Here is a 14,620-nt window from a genome sequence, read left to right on the forward strand (position 1 = left end):
AATGACGGTTTTCTCCTTTATAAATATGCGTTTTCTAACACTCAACATGCCACATCATTGAATGGGTCATATTTAGGTTTAAATAATAGATTAGATTATAGGCTGAAATCTTGGTCAATGAGAAACAATTAAAATTGCTTCTCTCTCTACACACACATATTATTATTACATTAATTTTCTCTCCATCAATAAAGTGAGTCACTCTAAAAGGGTTTAGAGATAGAAATTAATTTTGCTAACTTTTAACTTTTGCAGTGAGATTTGATCAAGGAAATTATAATGGATCAAGGTATATCTTATTTTAATTTTGGTGATGTGAAAATCATGATACTCTATGATCTTGGGAATTGAAGTTTGTCCAAATTACGGTTTATTTGCCTATGAGAATTGTAGAAAATTCCAAACTCTTGTTTAACCAAAAACATTTTTCTAACGAGTTGATTTTTTTTTTTTTTCCATCCATTGTCTAGTAGATTCTTGGTGCATATGATTGGTCTGGATGCAACCCAATGGCTCCAGAATTTTGGAAATTTCCTTCATTTTTCCTCATAAAATCCAGGTAATTAGCACATTGATTTTGAAAAATCGTTCCAAACATCATTATTTTCAATGGCTATGAGCTTTCTTTTGAATATGTGGTTATGAGGTTGAGGATGTTGATGATAATATTGCAAATCTATTGAAAATAGTTATTAGACTAATAATGTAAGGTTGAGAGCAACCATCCTCTTGAGGTTTTGCATCCTAGTTAGCTATATGGCCAGTAATGCTCTGAGTCACTTTCCACGGTGAATAAAATTACTGTGACACAACTTTGTGTTCACAAATCACCAACCATTTATTCTCACTTGACATGAGAAATGATACCTTGTGACTGGTGACAATGATACTCGAACTAATGATAAGCGTAGAAAATTAATCATCATAACCCTTAATTTTGTTTTTGATATAGCCACCACTACTACTCAGCAGAGAATTAAAAAGATTGTGGAGGCTTAAGATTGGAGATTATGGGATAAAAAACGATCCATACATATTCAGGACAAAGAACTTTGCAGGTAGGCAAATTTGGGAATTTGACCCTGATGCAGTCTCCGTTGAAGAGCTAGCTGAGGTTGAAGAGGCTCGGTTAAATTACTTCAAAAACCGCTTCAATGTTAAAAATTCTTGTGATCTCCTTTGGCAAATTCAGGTATTTTATTTAATGCACAACTACAATGAAAAGATGATTCATCTAAATTATACATAATTAAAAATATGCACGTGTTATAAAATCTTAAAAAAAACAAGTAAATTTAGGATGAGTTGAGAATCCGTACGGCGGATTCATGTTGTCTTACCTAACTAATTTTGGTCTTACGTTAAAAATCTTTTTAAATATGTCGTCGAAAAGACAAGTAAATTTAGGATGAGTTGACAATCCGTACGGCAGATTCATGTTGCCTTACTTAACTAATTTTTGTCTTAGGTTAAAGGGGACCTGTCTACCTTACAGATTCTGTAACATACGCACCCAATGCATGCACCACACCTGTCCTGCGTATGGAGAAAAAGCATGCAATTGTTTTTGTTTGGTAGCTAGCTAACCAATCAGGAGCTGGCTAAGTTGGATCTGTATGTTACAGAATCTGTAACTTAGCCAGCTCCTAGGTTAAAGATCTTTTAAATATGTCGTCGCACATTTATTGTCATCAACATTTTCTTTGTTTGCTTTAAGATCACCTTTAAGGCACTAACCACTAAATTCTCTAGATTTTTAAGAATTATTTTTAACATAGTGCACATTTTTGTAGTATATGATTGTTTTTGTGAATTAATTATCATGAAGACTATTCACCTAAACAGAAAAAAATTTTATTAAATAAAAAAGTTGGAAAATTTTAGGGGGAGAAATAACGGGCTTTACTCCTCAAAAATAAAATAAAATAAAGCTAAGACAAACAATAACATAAAAGTACAAATAAAGTAGCATGCTAAGAGAATCTGTAGCTTAGATATCCATTGACATATCTAGAAATAAGGCTCAGTGTAGAAGGAGGAGAATCCTACCAAATGAGGGAAGAATGTTATAATCCCAAACTCGAACCAAACATCACTTGAGGGAAGAATCTTATTTTTTCTTTATTTTTTTAAGTCAATCAAATCAAAATTGATAGTTGACAAAAATTAAAACAAAAAGATAATACATCTAAATCATATATGACTAATTATGTGCAGGTGTTATAAAATCCTCATAAGACAAGCAAATGTGAGATGTGTAGAATATCCGTAGACAGATTTATGTCATTTTTTCCTTTTATTAATGCTTCGACTAATTTGGCCGGCGGAGTTACTTTTGCTAATTATTGTACCTAACGAATTTTGCCAGACATTTATTGCCATCAACATTTTTCTTTGTTTGCTTTAATATTAACTGCCAACTGCTAACTGCTAACTGCTAACTACTCTCGATTCTTTTAAGAACTGTTTTGAAATGACACCCATTTTTGTAGTATATGATTGTTTTCGTGAATTAATTATCATCATGACTCATCATCTAAACAGTTTTTCATTATGATATGTGTGTATATATATACACACACAGAGATACATACATACATACATACATACATACATACATACATACATACATACAAACACACACACACACAAACTTATATTTAAGCAGAGATGGACCTACAGGCTAGCCCGGAAAAAATTCACTAATACCCCTTAAAATTTTTTCCTTTTGTTTAATATTGCCGTATAGCTTTTATTTTTATTTTTACAAATATATCCCCAATTCAACTCTATTTTTTATCCCCACTAGAGTCAGAGACTTATTTTACAACATAATTAAATTATATATTTATTGAATGAATTGAAATCATAAGGAGCTACAATGATACTACTATTTTAACTTATTATAAAAAATGTTTTGATTTTGTCTAAGTGAAATAAAATTATACTAGTATAGTATAACATCTTCGCTAGTATTACAAAGTTACAAATCGACATACAATAATAATTAATAATATTTTCATAATTTATTCCCTTTACAGTCTTACTTACTCTTTTTCTTTTCAACCGTGTATAAAATTACTGTGACAACTAACTTGTGTTGACAGAATCACCAACCGCTTGTTCTCACTTGACATGAGAATTGATGCCTTGTGACTGGTGACAATGTTACTTGAATCAATGATAAGCTTATAAAAATAATCATCGCAACCCTTAATTTTGCATGTGATGTAGCCAGCACTACTACTACTCAGCAGAGAATTAAAAAGAATGTGGAGGCTTAAGATTGGAGATTATGGGACAAAAAATGATCCATACATATTCAGCACAAACAACTTTGCAGGTAGGCAAATTTGGGAATTTGATCCTGATGCAGGCTCCGTTGAAGAGCTAGCTGAGGTTGAAGAGGCTCGGTTAAATTACTTAAAAAACCGCTTCTATGTGAAAAATTCTTCTGACCTCCTTTGGCAAATTCAGGTATTTTATTTAATGCATAACTGCAGTTTTTTTTTTTAATTTATTTGGTCATTTGATTGACAAAACATGCATAATTTTTTATTAATTAATTGCAGATTTTAAGAGAGAAGAAATTCAAACAAACAATTCCGCAAGTGAAAATTGGTAATAATGGAGAGGAGAAAACAACTGAAATTGCCACAACCGCGTTGCGGAGGGCAGTTCACATATTTTCAGCCTTGCAATCTTGCCATGGCCACTGGCCTGCTGATAATTCTGGCCCCTTGTTTTGCAATACCCCAATGGTAATTAATTCACAATTCTCACAAATTTACAGTCACTATCTTATATTCTTTTATTCATTTAACTATTAATTAATCTAGTTTTAAAATTTAAAAATGTGTAGGTTATTTGTTTATACATTACTAGTCATCTTAATATCATATTCTCTGCTGAACATCGCAAAGAAATGCTTCGTTACATTTACAATCATCAGGTATTTAAAATTTAATCATTTTGATTAGTTTAATTGCTCATGCACGTTGAATAATTTGCAATAGAAATATTATGTGAATTATATATACAGAATGAAGATGGGGGATGGGGATTACACGTTGAGGGTCACAGCACAATGTTTGGCACCGTTTTAAACTACATTTGTATGCGTTTACTTGGGGAAGGACCCGATGGTGGTGAGAACAGTGCTTGTACAAGAGCTCGAAAATGGATTCTTGATCGCGGCGGAGCAACTGGCATGCCATCTTGGGGAAAGACTTGGCTTTCAGTATATAGTTTTAATCCACTGAAATCTTGATTATGTGTAACAAAAAAAATTTCCTAATAATTAAATAATTACTTAATTTTTTGTCTGGTAGATTCTCGGTGTATATAATTGGTCTGGATGCAACCCGATGCCTCCAGAATTTTGGAAACTTCCTTATTTTCTTCCCATCAGTCCAGGTTAGTTCATAGCACTTGAAATATCGTCATGAACACAATTCATTATGATTATTATGAAACAAAGAAATATTGAAAATGATCATTAGAGAGCACTTAAAGAAATATTTAGAATGATCATTGGAGAGCACTTAGTGACTTATGTATGGCAATAAAGTAATTAAAAAGTCAAAATAGAGAAGTTGATATAATTTTAATTTTGAATTGAAATTAAATTGATGCTACAACATCATTACTAAGTTGTAGAATTTGTTATGAATTCATTTACCATTCTGAATATCCACTTTGTTTCAAAAATACAGGTAAATTGCTTTGCTACTGCCGGTTGACATACTTGCCTATGAGTTACTTTTATGGAAAAAGATTTGTCTGTCCAATCACACCACTTGTTTTACAATTGAGAGAAGAGATTTACACCCAACCTTACAATGCGATTAATTGGAGCAAAATGCGGCATTTATGTGCAAAGGTTCGTTTAACTAAATTGATTTCTCTATTTATTTGAACTTCTTTTGGGGAAAACTTCGGGCTTAATTAGGAGAGAGCTTCGTTTAATTTAACTTGTTGGCAATTGTCGTATGAAAATAACTAGTGCTTTTATTCCACGACTATGACTCACAAAGTCAAGAATTACAGTAACGAATGGAGGCTCAATCCTTCAGTTAAAATTAGCTAATCTATTGGGAGACTTTATTGATTCGTTGAAGGATCATGAAAACATTTTTATTGCAGGAGGATCTCTTCTTTCCTCATACTACTGTTCAAAACTTGCTTTGGGATACATTGAATAATCTAGTTGAGCCTGTTCTTAATCGTTGGCCCCTTAAAAAATTGCGAGAGAAGTCTCTAGAAACAGCAATGAATCACATTCATTATGAAGATGAGGCCAGTCGGTACATGACCATTGGATGTGTTGAAAAGGTAATCAATTTAGAAATCTGGCAATATGTGCAATATTATTACTATTTAGATCATAAGCTACACTCATATTTGTGAGATTCATGCAATATATATGTGTTAATTGATACATGCAATCGAATAGCCGCTGAACATGCTCTCCTGTTGGGTCGAAGATCCTAATGGTGGTTATTTCAAGAAGCATCTTGCCAGGATCGGTGAATACTTTTGGATTGGAGAAGATGGAATGAAAGTGCAGGTTTATATATATATATATACACACACACACACACAATTTCTTCCTGTATTATACGTACTTTTAACATTTATCTTTAGAGTTTTCCCAAACACCTCTATCACATAAATTCAAGCCAATGGTTTTAACTGTTCCTTGTCAATGGGGTTTTATCCCTAATACCCTCCATCACACATCAAAGCCAACCTTTTAACCATCCCTGTCCTTGCAAAAGTAGTTTGGCCCCACTAGTATAAGTTTAGCTCTGATAGAATATAAAACCCTATGAATGTAACTAATTTTTAAAACTCAAAATTCAGCTCATCAATTGGGAATCTCTCTAAGTTTAAGTTTATATATTTAGCTAGAGAACTATTTTCTAAACGTGGCATTATGATTCTAATGGTGCGATTACTTATCATAAATAGGAATGAGAATTAAGAAATGAGAATGAATAATGTGCTTGCTTAAGTGAGATGTGGAATGAAAATTAAAATGGCTGCCTCTCCTAGAATTGGGAATGCCTACTAGAGTTTTTATTCTCATGAGGAGAGGTGGGAACGGGAATTTCATTCCTTAAAATGACCGTATTAATCCCACTTCAATTGTAAATTCTCTTTTTGTCCTTCTTTTATCATCATCAATAAACTTTTCATAATAATAATAGTAATTAATGTTATCAAACTAATGATTGATATTATATTATAAAAATAATAAATTTTTTATTATTAATATTAATTATAATAATTAATAATTATAATAGTATTACTATAATAATAACCATTATTATTATTATTAGCAATAATAATAAGTATTAATTATAATGAGTAACAATAATTATTTTTAATAATCACAGTTATTATAATAAATAATGACAATAATCAATTAAGGTCGGTTTAGTAATTTATAACAAATCCTTTCCTAATGTGATTCCTACAGCTAAAATAAATAATTTATTATGATTTTCATTCCTTATTTCGATTTCAGCCTATTCTGATTTCATTCCGATTATCGATTAATAAAATACACAGCAGAAAATTTTCGATCATTTTTATAGCTACAAGTTGAAAATTTATTGTAAATGATGCATGCAGGGTTTATGTAGTCAGACATGGGTCTGTGCTTTTGCCGTTCAAGCTTTACTTGCTTGCAATCTCACTGATGAAATTGGTCCAATACTTATGAAAGCACATGACTTCCTTAAAACATCTCAGGTTAATTTTCATATTTTCTTCTGTAAACTTTACATATAACACCCAACAACATTCTTTTATTTCGTTCAGACATAGGCGTGAAATTTGGCAGGTCACTGATAATCCTCCAGGGGATTTTAAAAGCATGTTTCGTCACATTTCTAAAGGAGGATGGACATTTTCTAATAAAGATCACGGATGGCAAGTTTCTGACTGTACTGCAGAAGCCTTACTGGTAACTAGAGATTATTGAAATGGCCGTTTTTGGGTAAACATGGCAATCAAAATGGTCATAATTTTTCCTTATAATTTTCCATGTGAATTAATAATATTTTTGTATTTCACGGATGTAGTGTTGTCTACACTTCTCAATGATGCCATCAGAAATTGTTGGTGAAAAAATGGAACCCGAAAGGTTTTATGATGCTGTTAATTACATACTTTCTATGCAGGTATGAAGCGATCAATTTCTATTTGCGATCTTATCTTTATATATACAGCTTCCAAATTTTACTACATTCGAACGAAAATTAATCTTCGACACCAGTTGTATATATGAATAAGGATTCTCTCCTAATTTACGCTTTTCTAAGTTTTGTAGATCATGTTGATGGTATATAGTTAGAATTTAATTATTCTTATATTTTTATCTCACAACTATATCTATTAACCATCAGTTGCATATCCACATGTACACTTATATATCTAGTAAAATTATATGACAGAATTTTTATTGGATGGATGTACATGCAAATAATTGTATTAAAAAGACTTCATTTATGTACGTATTTAATTTAGACTTGCACATTATTTTTTCCAAAAAAAATCTTTATTGCCTGTTAGTTATTCCAAAATATTTTATGTAGAGTGAAACTGGTGGAGTACCAGCCTGGGAACCAAGGAGAGCACCATCATGGTTAGAGGTAAAAATAACTTCAACATATAGAAAACCCTTCTACCCTTAATCAATCTCAAGGGTTTTATTGAATGGTTTTAATCCGTTGTTTGACTAACTACAAAGCTCGAATTCTGAGAAAGATAGGGAAAACATTTATGTGGAATAGTCCTATTTCATCATCATGCGCTGACGCTGACATGATACGATTATCGAATAAATTTTTAACACATGAAAAATAGAGATAATTTTTCAATTTTGAGTGATGGGAGCCACCACTTAATTGTAATGGAAACTTGGTTGGTCCCATCATTAATTAAAATTAAAAAATTGCTTCTCTCTTCCATATGTCAAAGATTTGTTGGATAATCCTGTCATATTAGCATGTCTTATGGTAGGACTGTCTCACATATGTTTTTCTTAAGAGGTAGTGGGGTAAAAAAATAAAATTGACCTTCACCTACCCCTACCTTAATAAAAAGAAAACCTTTAATATCATATATATTCATGAATTGTTTGTGTTCCATGTTCAGTTACTCAATCCTATAGAATTCTTTGAGGAAGTTATCATTGAACATGAGTAAGATTTCTTCAAATTTGTGTTTAGTCTTGTACAAATATTCTTGCTATAAATTCTGGTGGACTTATCAGAAATTTTGAATTGTGTTGGATCCAGTAAAGTTGAGTGCACTGCATCGACATTGAAGGCAATGAATTTGTTTAAGGAGTTATATCCGAAACACAGGGCAAAAGACGTTAAAAACTTTATCCGGAATGCATCTAAATTTATTGAAGACACGCAAAAACCTGACGGTTCTTGGTACGTTTTCGCCATAAAAGAATGATTATGCCAACGTGTGTGCTTCCCCCCCCCCCCCCCCCCCGCCCCCCCCCCTTTCTTTACAAATAGTTTGGTAGTAATTCAATTCTATACTCAACAAGGGAATTCAATTCTCTACTATCAATCTGAGTGAACTAGCAGTAGCACATTATTATATACGATAAATGCTCCTTTGAATCCTACAGTTTGAGCCAATTACCCTAAAATTAGTTATTATATTTTAAAAAATTATAAAAAATGTCTATTATAATTCGCTTTATTGTATGGGAAAACACTGTTCGTTTTTCATTTACTTCTTACTACTGGATATTTCAACCAATCATGTTAATATATATATACACATGTCAGCTATCAAGTAGTGAATAAATAAAAAGCAATTCTTTAGAATCACCAAAGACTTTCTTCATCACATGTTGCATTTTGCATGTCTGATTTGTATGAATTTTAAGTTATATTAGGCAGCGAAAATATTATTTTACCTTTAAAAAACTAGATCCCATATATATAGAAGTAAAGATAGGGGTATTTTGGATATTTATTAAAATATAAGATTAATTAAATGATTGACTATAAATACTAAATGAGCAATTTTAGCCCCTTTTTTTAGTTCTTTTTAACTTTTTAATGGTCAACAAAACCCATAGAATAATTAATGACATTTAAATAGTTATTCAGTTACTGCCAAAATTTTAAGCGGAGCCTAGAAAATTATATATGAAGAACTAATTATGCTTTTACAGGTATGGTAGCTGGGGAATCTGCTTCACGTACGGTACATGGTTTGCAATTTCAGGGCTAGTCGCTGCAAAAAAGACTTACAGTAATTGTTTAGCTATTCGCAAAGCAACAGAATTTTTTCTCAAAATTCAATGCAATGACGGTGGTTGGGGAGAGAGTTACCATTCCTGCCCAAACAAGGTAACTTTATTTGGATTTGATCAATAAATATAAATGTAAAAAAAGCCCAATTTCCAAAATATCATTGACTTTATTGTTCACATGAATTCATCGATAAATCGGATTGGCGATAATAAAATAAAAAATGTTAGATCCTAAAATAGGTAGTAATATAAAATGAAGTTCTGGTTCTTCCACTAGATTTTGGCATTTTGCTATAGCATCGCCATGACTCAAAATGATCTGGTTTTAGTCATTTAGATATTTTTACTTAACATAAGTGTAAAATTTTGACTTAACATATTTTCGGACTACATATAGTTTGATAGCTTTAATTAGTTTTCATATGAAATGTAAGTCTGAATCTGATGATAAAAATTAAATAGAATTGGATGTATAAATTTGAATAATATGAGTTTTATTTTTATTTGTTCATATCCAAATGAAATATGCGAAAAATATTGTTTTATTGTTTTCAAATATTTATTCTCATAACAAAATATAGGTAAGGAAAAAGTTTTATTAAGATAAATATGACTCAAATTTATATATTCAGATCATTCAGAGTTTAGAGAATTCAAATTCGAACAAACAAACGACAAATTGCTACCTAAATTTTCAATAGGTTTTCTTGGAGTATGGTAACTAGTCTTCCAACTTCGTTTATTATCTTTTCAGTTTTACAATAAGAAGATTAGTGATTTTTGCAGAATGATAATCAGTGTGTTTGGTGATGTAGAAATATGTACCTCTGAAAGGAAATCGATCGAATTTAGTACAGACTTCATGGGCTATGATGGCTTTAATTCATGCTGGACAGGTAATTAGTTGCTAATTAATAAACAATTATCTCTTTAACAACTTTTAGAACTTCGATAAATTAGTTGCTGATTACTGAACAATTATTTCTTTTCAACTACTTGTACGAAACTTAAGAATTATAGTCACTGCCAAAAAATAGAAAAAATAATTTCTTTCATTTTGTCATTACATGAATTTAATTTGTTTTTGTGTTAGATGGAAAGAGATCCTACTCCTCTTCATCGTGCTGCAAAACTGTTGATAAATTCGCAGCTGGAAGACGGCGATTTCCCCCAACAGGTAATTATTGCATAAAATCACTAGGAAAATAATTATATAAGTGTACGTGCAATGGAAATAATTATATAAGTGCTATTTCTCCCATAATTATATAGAAGATTAGTGTACCACATTTAAAATGACTATTTAATTAAGGAAAATATTATTCATTCTAAAGAGGTATAATTGATTACTTGCTGGTTGATCGATTGTAGGAACTCACTGGAGCTTTTATGGGGAATTGCATGACACACTATCCAACATATAGAAACGTGTTTCCGATGTGGGCTTTGGCAGAATACCGCTCAAAGTTTCTCTTGCCCAAGATTTCTGAAACTATTTAAGATATCCTAAATATCTTTCACTCAATTGTGAGCCAAAATCAAGGCCATAATACCATACAATAAGAATTATTGTCATTGTAATATGCAAACACGGCAAAGTATCTGTACAATTATGGTATGCAATGATGTACTCATACAGAAGATGTGATCAACCATGTTTCTATTAGTAATTCATAGTCTTGTACGATAAATTGGGCTTTTGACCCACATTAATCAATTTGAGTTAATGTATATCATTATTATTATTATTTATTTTCATTGTGGTGGTGTTAGAGAGAGTTAGAGAGTTCTCAAATACATCAAAATTTTGATAGATTAATAATACTCAGATCAGAAAAATTTATTAATTAACCAAATTATAATTTTGCACGTTAATCTCTAGTTGGGATTGGTAAAACATATGATTTAATTAAGGGTTCAATTCTTTGAGTATTAATTTATTGAAATTTTACTATAATTATATCCTTATTATGTATTTTACTCCTTTTTTAAAGAACAATGTTCTCCTATTTTTTTGCTAAATTATCAAACATATTTTTTTTAGTTTGAAAACACCATTTCCATACTTTATTTTTATTTTAAAAAATAACGTCTAAAGAAGCATTTTATAAATACTCTTTATTTTCAAACTTCAAATGAGTGCCTCTTCCCCCCACCCCACCCGGCAAAAACAAAAACAAACAAACAAAGAAAGAAGAGTAATGATATAGCCACAAACTCTTGTACAAACTTATTTTGTACAAACTGACGTGGCATGATAAGATTGGTTGAATTAAATATCACTTGGCCCACATGATTTGTTTTTATTATTTTATATTTTCATTCAACCAATGAATTAATGCCATGTTAGTTTGTACAAAATAAGTCTGTACAAGAGTTTGTGGCTGTATCATTACTCAAGAAAGAAACACATATGAATGCTACCTTTTTGTTTTTCCTTTTGAAAACATTTTACACTCATCTTTGAAAGTAGATTTTAGAAACATCATTTTGAAAATGTTCTCAAATTCACTACAAGAATAAGAATACAAGTAGTAGGTGATAGGAATTAACTATCATAAAGGAGGGCGCATAATGGACAATCTATTCATCTTCTATGTTGTCACTTATCTATGATAAAGACTTACTCGTAATTAGTTTATAATATGAGTTTCAAATAGTCATATATATGTCACACCATATTGTAATGGAAAATTCAAAATTATTTGAAATTTTATCACTTGTTTTGAATTTTTTGGTAGGAAAATTTTTATTATTTCAATTAATGTTGTTGAAAAATATTTATATTATTAATTATTTTGAATTTTATTATTATGATTTGAATAGTATTATTATTATTTTATTACTATTTTTACAAGAATCCTGCAGAATGACCATGAATAAGTAAAAATTGGTGCTGGACTTGAGAAACAAACAATCTTCAAATCTACAGAAGGATCAGCAGTCATACACGAAAGCCCATAAAGCAGAACCACTAAACCTGTAGTGGAACCCACTAGTGTTAATTGCAGTAGATTCATAAGTCCATGAACCACATGCATGACCATGGACTTTGTAGAAAATGTTAAAAAAAGTCCATATCCAATCATCACAAGTCCATGAGACTATGGTTCGAATTCATAGTTAAAGCTGAGCAAAACTCCACGTATGGAAGAATCTAGAAGCTTGTTCCAAAGAAACATAGATAGAAATAAATTATGGTATCACTCATAGAGATAAAATCATAGAATATCTTAATCTTAAGTAATCTAGATGATGAAGAGTTTGAATTCAAATTCTATGCTATCAATAGAAGGCTTTAAATATAAAACCTCTCTTCATGCCAAACGGGACAAGACATTATAACAAAAATAGTTGTGTTTGTTTTCAATAATAAAGCCATTTAATTCATGTCCATGGACATAGGCCAACTAGTGAACCATGATAAATTCTGTGCTGCATTTATTATATGCTCCCACTTAGTTACTTTCCTCGTGATGAACATTATTAATATATTTATTTATAATATTTAATGGACATAATTAATAATGGACATTATAATAAATAATAAAGTAATTATTATTTAGTGTAAGATTTTTAATGCTCTTATCTTATTATGTGTATTTTACTTTTTTTCTTATAAAATTTTATGTTCACTTTACAATATAACCTTCCTTTTAAATTTAGCCCGGATACTTTCAAATCCTGGATCCGCCCCTCTGGATATGTCTCTTAAAATAAGCAAATCTAGTTTAAATAAAATATAACTACTTTCTTAAGTGATATGACTAATTCTCAAGAGACACAACCTCTTTTATAAAATAAAAGTCATGTACGTATATAAAGGCATCAATAATCTATAAATAGACACTTTTATATGTATTTCACATAATCTTTAATGATGAGTTTATGTTGGGAAAAAGACTAACACAAGTAGCTGCAAATTAAGCGGAAACAAAACTATTTCCCTCTTTATATGATTAAAATAGGATGTGCTCCACAAATAAATAGATAGAAAAATAAACCAATAAATCCAAAGCAAAAGCCAACCACAAGAGATACAGATTTTTATATGAAAAACCCAAAGCAGGAAAATTACGAGACCGTAGTCTGATATAATCTTCCACTATATTAATGGGATTACAACACAAATTCTTCTCTAAATAATACTAGAGGCTACCAACATCAAAAATCTCAATATTCTTGGCTTACAGTAACAGCCTAATAACTAGCCAAAGAGGGGATAAAATAAAAAGTAAGACCAGTAAAATTATAGAAGGTGATGCCAAGAACTTAATCTCAAAATTTGAAAGAAAACGAAGTTAAAATCGCCTTCCAATTATCCAATCAAAGATTAAAATTACTATTCTTAAATTAAAAACTTTTACTCGCTTTTCTCTCTCTCTCTTGCCGCTTCCCCTGCACGCACACGTTATCTTGGGCAGCGGCTTTCACTTGCTTTTATAGCCAAATTTTATAGCAATTTTCACTAAGCCCCTCAATGTTTCTTTAATTACTCAATTACCCAAATTTATTAAACTTTGGGCTTGGGCCACCCAAATGAAATTGACCCAACAAATCTCCCCCTCCAGATCATATAGGGGGTACAACCAAGCCCGCTTTCTACATACAGCTTTTCAGCTTCTCCTTAGGCAAAGGTTTTGTCATCATATTTTATCCATTCTCTGTTGTGTGTATCTTCTCAACCTGCAACTATTTCTTCTCAAGCACGTCTTATATCTAATAATACCTAACATCAATATGCTTGGATTTCGAATGGTATATCGAATTCTTTGCTAAGTGAATGACACTCTGATTGTCGCAGTACATGACACGACTCAAAAGTGTATTACTCTCAAGTATAAGAGTGTCTAGTTATAATATAACTCGGTGAGACCGGGGTCGAACCATAGGGAGTTTTAAATCTAGTAAAACTAAGAAAATTAATTGTGGGGAAAATAAATTATTTGAAATCAATTTAAAATAAGCTAAGGTTTAGGATCCACTCTCTGTATTCAAACTATAATTTTAATACTCTCTCATTTATATTTTGCCTCACTTTTACCAATTAATTATTATATCATTTAATTCTATGTGTGTGGATAAATATAGAATAAAGTACCTAATGTGCCAAACTATATTAATGTGTCGATATTATGTCAAAATACCATAAAATCCAGTGAGATTTATAAATTAACATGATATAAAAATAATTAGAAAAGAATTAAAAAAAACTTATTTGAGAAAATAATAATAATTAATTGTTTGAAACATTAAGCTTCACCCTTTACCTCAGCTTAATAAAATTAGCTACTCATATTGAAAAAAAGCACAACACTCTTTTTA

At 30.8% G+C, this 14,620-nt stretch overlaps 1 protein-coding gene across 5 annotated transcripts; it reads left to right on the plus strand.

Annotated features, from left to right (window-relative positions):
• Window positions 1–3,116: 3,116 nt before the first annotated feature.
• On the plus strand, window positions 3,117–11,026 carry LOC102609708 (beta-amyrin synthase 1-like). Of its 5 annotated transcripts, none has more exons than XR_008056593.1 (18): window positions 3,117–3,477; window positions 3,573–3,761; window positions 3,863–3,952; window positions 4,043–4,240; window positions 4,332–4,416; window positions 4,716–4,882; window positions 5,146–5,334; window positions 5,456–5,569; window positions 6,640–6,759; window positions 6,851–6,973; window positions 7,092–7,190; window positions 7,605–7,661; window positions 8,167–8,213; window positions 8,310–8,453; window positions 9,215–9,392; window positions 9,928–10,012; window positions 10,111–10,191; window positions 10,389–10,429. XR_008056593.1 is itself a non-coding variant. In XM_052444740.1 (18 exons), the coding sequence occupies exons 1-18, from the start codon at window positions 3,271–3,273 to the stop codon at window positions 10,793–10,795; spliced, it is 2,301 nt and encodes a 766-aa protein (XP_052300700.1). In that variant the 5' UTR covers window positions 3,122–3,270; the 3' UTR covers window positions 10,796–11,026. The 5 variants fall into 5 exon arrangements, 4 of the variants coding, with proteins under 4 accessions (XP_052300703.1, XP_052300702.1, XP_052300701.1 ...); XM_052444740.1 differs by lacking the exon at window positions 9,928–10,012 and adding an exon at window positions 10,667–11,026 and having other exon boundaries at window positions 3,122–3,477; window positions 10,389–10,472; XM_052444742.1 differs by lacking the exons at window positions 5,456–5,569; window positions 9,928–10,012 and adding an exon at window positions 10,667–11,026 and having other exon boundaries at window positions 3,120–3,477; window positions 10,389–10,472.
• Window positions 11,027–14,620: the final 3,594 nt, after the last annotated feature.

The sequence above is a fragment of the Citrus sinensis genome, chromosome 7, assembly GCF_022201045.2.
Source record: "Citrus sinensis cultivar Valencia sweet orange chromosome 7, DVS_A1.0, whole genome shotgun sequence".
Taxonomy (NCBI): domain Eukaryota; kingdom Viridiplantae; phylum Streptophyta; class Magnoliopsida; order Sapindales; family Rutaceae; genus Citrus; species Citrus sinensis.